The sequence below is a fragment of the Girardinichthys multiradiatus genome, chromosome 14 (genome assembly GCF_021462225.1).
Source record: "Girardinichthys multiradiatus isolate DD_20200921_A chromosome 14, DD_fGirMul_XY1, whole genome shotgun sequence".
Lineage (NCBI taxonomy): Eukaryota > Metazoa > Chordata > Actinopteri > Cyprinodontiformes > Goodeidae > Girardinichthys > Girardinichthys multiradiatus.
In genome coordinates this window covers 26729970-26738628 of record NC_061807.1, presented here as the reverse complement: position 1 = coordinate 26738628, position 8659 = coordinate 26729970, and the positions used below count along the sequence as shown (strand labels likewise).

General features: G+C 36.5%; 1 protein-coding gene across 1 annotated transcript; it reads right to left on the bottom strand.

The window, feature by feature from the left end:
* Nucleotides 1-825: 825 nt before the first annotated feature.
* gabarapa (GABA(A) receptor-associated protein a) lies at nucleotides 826-6160 on the bottom strand. The gene is made up of 4 exons (XM_047386924.1): nucleotides 5934-6160; nucleotides 2091-2169; nucleotides 1899-2017; nucleotides 826-1763 (listed from the first exon to the last, which is right to left on the bottom strand). The coding sequence occupies exons 1-4, from the start codon at nucleotides 6021-6023 to the stop codon at nucleotides 1683-1685; spliced, it is 369 nt and encodes a 122-aa protein (XP_047242880.1). The 5' UTR covers nucleotides 6024-6160; the 3' UTR covers nucleotides 826-1682.
* Between the last annotated feature and the right edge of the window lie 2499 nt (nucleotides 6161-8659).

Here is an 8659-nt window from a genome sequence, read left to right as displayed (position 1 = left end):
GTGAACGGGAAGTGAGCAAAATAAATGAAATTTTGCCATGTCTCCACCTAGAAATGAATTGTAGACAAATTTATAATGGCTGCTATGGTTTTCACTAATTTATTGTTTTAATCAGGCAATGTTTTCAAAAAATTATCCCTCGTAGTGTGTGGAATTCTCATATAAGAGGGAACAAAGATTCTTAGAAACTTCAGAAAATGTTCTGTTTAACTTGCCCTAATGGTTATAAAACTACACAAACCATTTTCAGGATATTTTTAGGAAATGTCAGTCAGAATTATGGTTTTTCCAAGGAGATGCTTCCCGGGAAACAAAACCATGACAACCAGTGAAGGATTGAAATTCTTAAATGGCTTTAACAATTATAAAAAAGGGAATTATGCCTCCAAAACAAAGCTAACAGATACTCTTTAAAATAAGAGACCTAATCAATGTTGGATTATTATTACATTACCAGGTTTCTCATTCCTACTTGATCATAAGCATTGATCAACTGCTGATTAATTTGGACTTTCAAAATAAACCTCACTAACACTCACTCAGGCAGCAATCACCATTGTAAGTTCTGGATGGTACACATCAGGTGGCAGCCACCATCTTCAGAACTTTTATAGTTACTTTAATAGATTATCCATCTTCTGTTCATTCTGTGTCAATATTACTTATTTACACCACACACAGCATTAAAATCAAAATGCATAAATGACGAGACTCATTTCTCCACCATAGTTACACCAATATGAGACATGTAAATACTGAAACATCTATCAGGGTTTGAGGTCTGGCAACCTGTTTAAATAGTAATATTCAATAAAGAAACACAAGTTGACTTTCATTACATTTTTATCATGTATGGTAATGAACAGAGAGAAATAGCCAGTCATGTAGCTGTATACAGGATCAAATTGTGTTTTCATTAAAAAAAAAAAAACAACTTAAAAAAGAAAACTGCGCTCAGCTTTACAATACCTTTAGAAAGTAAGCCATCTAAAATGAACATTAACAACAATAATCATAGAAGCAGTCAACAAAATAGTCATACCACTCAAAGCAGAGAATGATTGTGTAGTCTGAATTCTTTCATACTCCTGACTGAGGTCAGATGCAGGGTACTACTTTATACACTCTTCCATACTTTTATGGCTGGTGAAGGAAAACAAGACAACCTCACCACTTCAGGCTTTTTTTTTTGTAGGAAAACAACTGCTGCAAAACAGTTATCCTTTTACTCCATCAGAAGATTTGTTCTAACCTAAACTCTAAACACACAGTTACATCAAGCAGGTTGAAAACTGGGCAGTTAATAGTTACTTTTATTTTATGTAGGAGCCAATTTAAGATATTCTCCCTGTCTTCCCTTAACCTTGGAGAAAATATAATTATAGTCTTATTCTAAGATTATTAGATCCTTTCCTTCCCACTTTTTCTCCATTAAACTACAATCAGTTATGATACTAGAAAAGCAACTGGCCGAGTGACCACATAGTTACTGAAAAGTGGAGGAAATACAATTCAGACTGCATAATAATAAAGACAAATTCACTGAGACACAGTGATGTATAGTAGAGATGAAAGTGCAATTGACATGTTTACTCTGGGAAGTCTAGGCTGCAGAGCTGGATTTAATATTTAAATGAATGAATAATGGAGGACTCAGAAATATGGGAGGTGGTAGAAGGAGATCAGATTTCCCTTTGGCTGCTCCCATACACACTCTCATCACTGTAGGCAATGTAGAGGAAAAAGTCCTCTTCGTGATGCTCCTGAGAAACACAGAAGGAAAAAAATATTTACAAGGTGTTAAAAAAAAACACGTGATGGGTTTATTTGATTTGAATAGGACAATAAAATTAGGAAAACATGTTTCATGAGTCACAAAACTTGGTTAATAGTCTTGCCTGGTACAACAGGCCCATGGTAGCTGAGGTGGGTGGAATGACATTGTTTACAAAGAAGAAGAGAGCATCCTCAGCTCGCAAGTGGATTCTTTTCCGGATTAGGAAGTAAAACTGGCCCACTGTTGACAAAACGAACATAAAGTCGTTACAAATTAAAGTCACGCAGTTTAGCTCACTAAATGCAGTGATTACCTGTCAGGTCGGAGGGGACAAGGTACTTCTTCTTATCCAGATCTCCTATTCTCGCTTTAGGAGCCTTTTCCACAATAACCTAGAGATGCCAATGAAAAATAAGTTGCGCAATCAGTTCTTAATAAATGAATCCACCTCTTCACCACTGAACAGTGCGTGTTTACTGAGAACTTTAACCATGAGAATGTATCAAACAGTTAGTCAGGTAAGAGCTAAAATAATCTAAATAAAGGTTGTTGACAGTAGCTCAGGTAAGACAGCCAGAAAAAAAAAAAAAACATGTTTACCGAGAAAGACTTTAAATCTGGGTTTTGGTTTTGAAACAGAGTGGCCACAAACCAGAGACGCTCAACTATTTTTTTTTTGTCTGAATCTAAAAATAGTGCTTGTGCTTAGAGCAGGCAGCAACTCCTCCTTACAGAGCTTAAATGATTAGTCACTACTTGACTCTACAGAAAAGCTATCTGGAAATAATTTAAATATATACATAAAAAAAGTTTACTTTGGGGTTTGGATTGTGATGTGGTTGGGATGGGTGTTGCTATTGGTAAAATCTGTAGCTGCCGCTTGTGCTCCTCTACTGGCTGCGCTGTCCTTTCAAAAACAGCTTTTTATCTGCTGTCGTGGGTTGAAGTTTGGAGAATTTACAATGGTAATGCAAATATACAGAGAATACCGTTTGTTATGCTTTTCTCATTACTATTAGCAACACAGCCAACATAAAATAGATAATTGAAGTTTTGGTCCTACAAAACCATGCCTGATTTACCTGTTCTTTTAAATCAATCAATTAGTTAATGTTTTCAACTATCTCTACACCAAAAATAACAAGCTATGTAGGTACATGCTGTTGGTACTATGCAATATCCAGATTCTTTCAATACAATTAGGACATTTTTGCTCCAATTTTTAAAACAGAACTATAAAGTTTACTTAAAAAATAAGGTTAAAAGGACACTTCTTTGATTCAAAGCAAAATAGTTTATGTTAGTGTTTTTAAAGGTGAAAATATTATACTCTTCAGTAACAAATGTGAGCTTTGGGGCTGAATGAAGAGACTCTCCCTATAGAGTCTATTAACTGACACTTATTCAAACTGTTAAAAGACAACATTTATCAAAGATCATTAACTGATCCTTTAACCCCAGAACTCCCAGGGCCGTCAATTTGACGGTTTTGAAAGTTTGACATGCCATAACTCTGGTTTATTAAAACTCTTATCTTCCTGGCATCCTGACTTTTTCTAAACCTGTGTCTTGTGTGTTCCTATGTCTCTATTTTAAAAAAACAACAAAGTAAATAAAAGTTATAAGTATTTTTACCTCTAACTACCACAGCCGCTATTTTGACGGCTCTATTATTTACATCGATATTTTTTTCCCACGGCTGAGTATACGTGCGAGCGTTGCCTAGCAACCACTGTAGAACACAGTCTGAGAAGGAGATTGTTGGCATCCTACAAATGGCTTCTAGAAGGATATTTTCTGCTCAAGAGACATTGGAAATGCTTCAAAAATTACATGATTGTGATTCTGGGGTTGAGAGGGATTCTGACGGCTCTTGGTCAGCATTCAGTTCCAGTGACAGCGGGTCAGAGAGTGAACCTCCCCCGGCTACAAAACACGAGTCGTCCCGTTAGCAGGAGGTTGTGGCGCATTATTTCAAGGTAGTGAAAGACTAGCCTATGTAACGATTTTATCATTTTAGCCTATAAATTATAGATTAGTGAGATAATAATATATAAACTACAGCAAGTGTGCCACAATCAGCGCAGGTTCAGAGACAGGGAGACGAGCCAGGTGCCCAGCTATAAACCCAGCAATCCAGCTCACTGGCAGGAGAGAAACTAAAAAACAAGATACTGATGATGGACAAAGAAATAAAGAATAAGTTAGGTCATAGATATAGTAGCCCAGTAACAACGATCTATTCTGCGCTTTACAGCGTTTTCATCGCAAGACGAGCGCACACCTGGGAGGGAGGAGGAGATAGAAAAGGATGGAGCTGTCTGGACAGTGGAGTAAGAAAGTAGAGGGAGGCGTCAGAGTCAGAATGCCAGATCCAAGATGCCCAGACCGCGTTCCTCTGCTTGGTGGACGCCGAAATGCTCATCCACATTCATGGCTGCGCCGTGGCTGAGGCCCGCAGAGTTTTAGGAGATGATTCTTCCTCTGACATGAGTGTGGATGAGCTGAAGGCATTTTTAGCACTAGTTTATATCCGCGAAGTGAAAGGGGGGCGTAACATGGAGCTGTCCAGCTTTTGGTCAAATTAGTAAAGCTTTTTTTAAAGATGTACCCACTACTCTGTATTATTTTTCGGTACTATTTATAAATAATAATAAAACATAATAGGTTTTGATCAAATACTATTATTAATTCTTGTCAAAACCATAATTTTATAGCGTGAAAGAAAACCTGTAGCATTCTGACCAATGTAATGCGATGACGTCATCACCGCCCTCGCATCCAGAATGCTCGCCGTCAAATTGACGGGCTTGGGAGTTTTAGTAGTGTTAAGAGTTCTGGGAGTCATAGTGTTAATGGCATCGTCTGAAAAAAAACATCTGTGCTTTGTCATTTTTATTACCTAAACACATGTTCTTGGTATCATTTATTATTTCTTCTGTTTCCCTTTCAGATCAATAAGTTTGTTTTGCCAACAACCTTTTTGTTTTGCTCTGATGGACACCTTACAGCCAGAGTAATCAGCTACTCTGCTGTGGAACTAAATTAGCAGATTTGCACAACCTGCCTTTATTTTTTGTTTATACAAAAAAAAAAAAGGAAAGAAAAACTGGGCTATACCTACACATACATGTACGCACTGCTTCTTTATCCTTATTTTAATTTCTTCTCAAGTTTATATATTTAGAGTTAATGTTGACACTCTGGAAACCAAAGTCAAATTCATTGTTTGTGCACACAAACTTAGCCAGTAAAGCTGATTCTGATTTCTAATAAAGGCTCAAGTATGTGAGACCAGCTTGACACTGGGATCTGGAACTTGGTTTTAAATTGAACCCGACAAAAAATAAGTGTAGTTAATACATAAGTGTCTTGTTCCTGACTTTACAAATTGAATATTTGTTTATCTATCCAAAGAGCAAACAATAACTCATCCTTGCAAAGCTTAAATTATAAATAATTATATAGAAAACTGCAGTTACACTGCTTTCGTGGATTTACCAAGTTTTGTAGACAAAGGCGAGAACATGACATAAAAAAAAATGGCGTGTAACTGTTGTACCATTAAATGCTCACAGAATCCATTGACTGATAGCAGCTGTGAAGTCATTGTCAATGAAACTAGACTGAAAGCGAAAAGGTGAAGCTCGTCACCCAAACACCACATAGGCTCACATGAGGCTTTGATCCAGACCTTAAGGGTTAGGTGAACAGTATCTGACTGTTCAATCTAATGTATACCGAAAAGACAAAACGACGTCAACAAACATTTGAGGGATAACTAGTTTCATCTACACTTTTAGCCTTAAAATAAACCCAGCTAGCTAAAAAGAAAAAAAAAACCCCAAAACATTCACTGTAATAATGGTATTTAAAATCCTAAATAAATACACCTCAGGGAGAATTACAGGAAGCTAGCCTGACTACCTAGCCTGTTAACTGCGATAACCTCTATCGTCTTTAGCTATTTACTATGCTTACTAACGTGGCAATCAAAACTCGACATGGCTGCGTGTGGAAATACGTTGAAATAGCGTTATATGTATAGTGAGGGGTTATAATTCGCCTTTTTTCCCCCACAGTTACACAGCTAAGAAACCTCCCGTGTCCTCCGTCACACGGGCCGAGCTATAAGGCTATCATGCTAGCCACTTACTGGAACCCTGTCCGGGTACTTCTTTCTTATTTTCTCGCCCTCGGACCGCCTCTTCTCGAAGGGATGCTCCTCTTTGTATTGAAACTTCATCGTTCGAAGAGTTGACAGACAACACGTCGGTCACTCCTGGTTTAAGATGGACGAGGTTCTGAGGTTCAAACAACGACTCGAATCGCTGACACAAACACACTCAATGCTAACTAGCTTTAGCTCACCACAGCTGTTTTTTTTTTTTTTTTTTTGCCAGCGGCGGAGGGATACAATAACAACATGACGTAGACAAATAGTCTAGTTCGTAGGGCGTAACTCAACATGTTTCCTCGCGAATCAAATCAATAGTTAGTCAAGTTCCACAGTTTATTTTGATACCAGACATAATTTCGTGAGATTTGGTGTTCGTGGTGTAGTCTTTTATGGTACTATTTTATTTTTGTGAACCGCCGCGGATAAAGACTCGGGGCAGAACCGTGAGGAAGTATCTGTCCTTGTCATGTGACCGAGGCCCAACAACAGCAGCACCAGCAGGAACACCAACATCCAACATTCAGCTTTACTTTTGCTTTTACATATGAAATGCGTCGTGAACTGTTAGAGAAAAGCCATATTATTTAAACGACTGTGTCCTCACTCAATTTTCCCCAAAACAAATAATAAACAAGCTAAAAAGGAAAATTGCTGATTAAGTTTCTTGTACCACAAAATCGACTATAAAGATTTCGCATAGATTGGTCATTTTTAGACTTACATGTTATACGGTTTATAATGAACAAAAATTTAAAATTTAGTGGCAAACATTTTTTAAAGAAACACATTGCTATGAATTAAAACTGTAGGAAGTTACTAGGCTTTTAAACTTAGATTATGTTTTTTCAACTTTAATATACATTTAAAACTAATATTTTGATTATAATCAGGTTACCTTTATTAAAGACCTATTTCCTAAAATACTTGCTAACCTCTTGAGCAAGTTAATGGCTCCATAACTCACCATGCTCATGTGACTTCCCTATGAACGGCTGCTATTAAAGGTGACAATAAGGCAGGCGTGTTTCTCAATAAGTTCTGAAAGTGAAACAATTGATCTACTTTACACCAGATTTACAGCCAATGACTTCATTGTTATAGTGTCTATGTTTGAATTTTTTTGGTCTTAAAATATCTGGATCTCTCCAGCACACTTTTTATATGCATTCTTATACATTGATGTTTTGTTCCTAAACATAATTTTACGGTTACTCTAAAAATCAACAGGCATCAGTTTTCCTTCCATCTTTTTAGGTACAGACATGGACAGGTGTGTTGACCTCTCTGATAAAGATGTATTAAAAGTCTTAAAAGTGAGAACTTTTATTTCAGTAGCATAATGAGAAATGTATAAAACTCCAGCCTCTAATTTGACTATATTGTTTTCTATGAGGAAAATAATCTCATTAAAAAATTGTGTAAAAAACTGTGGCGGCAAACTTTCCTCAGAAATAAATGTAATAAATGTAAACTAAGAACCAACGCTGTTTGTGATTCTGTATTATATTAAAAGGTTATTTCACAACGTTTTGAAAATGGACCAAGTTAGATAAGCTCCATTCCAAGTCTTCTTTAACACTTGGGCCTTTTAAATTTGTGGTGGATAACTCTAGATTAAATACAGATTCTTTTAAAACAGAATTTATCTACTTTGCAAAAAAAACCACACCAGTTTAAGAACCACAGATCCACTTTAGAACCCTGATCTAAGAGTGGCAAAAACTGCAGTGAAATGACAATTATTAGATTTTTGAATGGTGTGTTTTTGTCTGAGGGTTCTCGGTTGATAATTCAAATTGCCAATGAGTAGGAAAAAAAACTCCAGTTGCGATGCGGCAAATAAAAGATGAACGACAACTGAAAGTTTGCTGGACATTTTTCCTCTTTGCCATTTTGAACGATTCGTACCTGACTCTTTTAAGGTTGTGAAATGGAGAAGTCTGCTACGGGAGGTTTGTACAAAACATGCATCTAACTACTAATGATTTAAGGTAATTTTCTTTAACTTACTCCAATCTTCTGCAAAATAATGTTTTACAATTAAGCTAAAGACTATCTACCAGCAGGAGTTATTTTAGTTTGATCAGAGATCATAATCAGTCATATGTGCTAAGTATCAACTGGTCAAAATGGGGACAATTATATTATACATTATATTTTAATATTTTACTTCCATCTCCATAATTCTTGAAATACTAAACCACAAAGAATAAACTGATAACTCATGGTACAAGAACCTGGTATGAAACTGAAGCAGGAAGACAAAATTATGCATTTTTAGAAAATGGGGGTACAAAGTGGTGAGGGCCCCATCTACTTATAGATGGATGTTTCACCTAAATCTTTCAGAAATTCAGATTTCATCATCTAGAAAATGCAATAAAGCCTGGAAATTTAAGTATTTCTTGACTAAATTATACCCCAATTCAATCTGAAATTCCAGATCACAACTAGCAAATGAATTGTTTTCTGTTTGCACCTAAAGATGAAAACACATCAAAATTAGAGCAAGTTTGTTCAGCATCCATCCAGATAAGAGTACGGAGTACCACAAGTGTACTTCTCAGTTCAGACCACACGGTGGCAGCAGATCGTCCAAACTGAATTCCAGCTTTTTTCCACCCAGCGGTAACATTTGCTTCAACTATGGAACAATCATGCTGTATTAATGTCAGAAGGAAAGAAGCTGCATAAGTAGCAGG

Bases quoted from the DNA above. Each gene is read 5' to 3' on its own strand.
- gabarapa (XM_047386924.1), bottom strand. From the start codon at position 6,023: ATGAAGTTTCAATACAAAGAGGAGCATCCCTTCGAGAAGAGGCGGTCC. The intron at 2,170-5,933 runs GTAAGTGGCTAG...TGGCATCTCTAG, and splicing joins AGTACCCGGACAGGGTTCCA to GTTATTGTGGAAAAGGCTCC. The intron at 1,764-1,898 runs GCAAGACTATTA...TGTGTTTCTCAG, and splicing joins CCATGGGCCTGTTGTACCAG to GAGCATCACGAAGAGGACTT.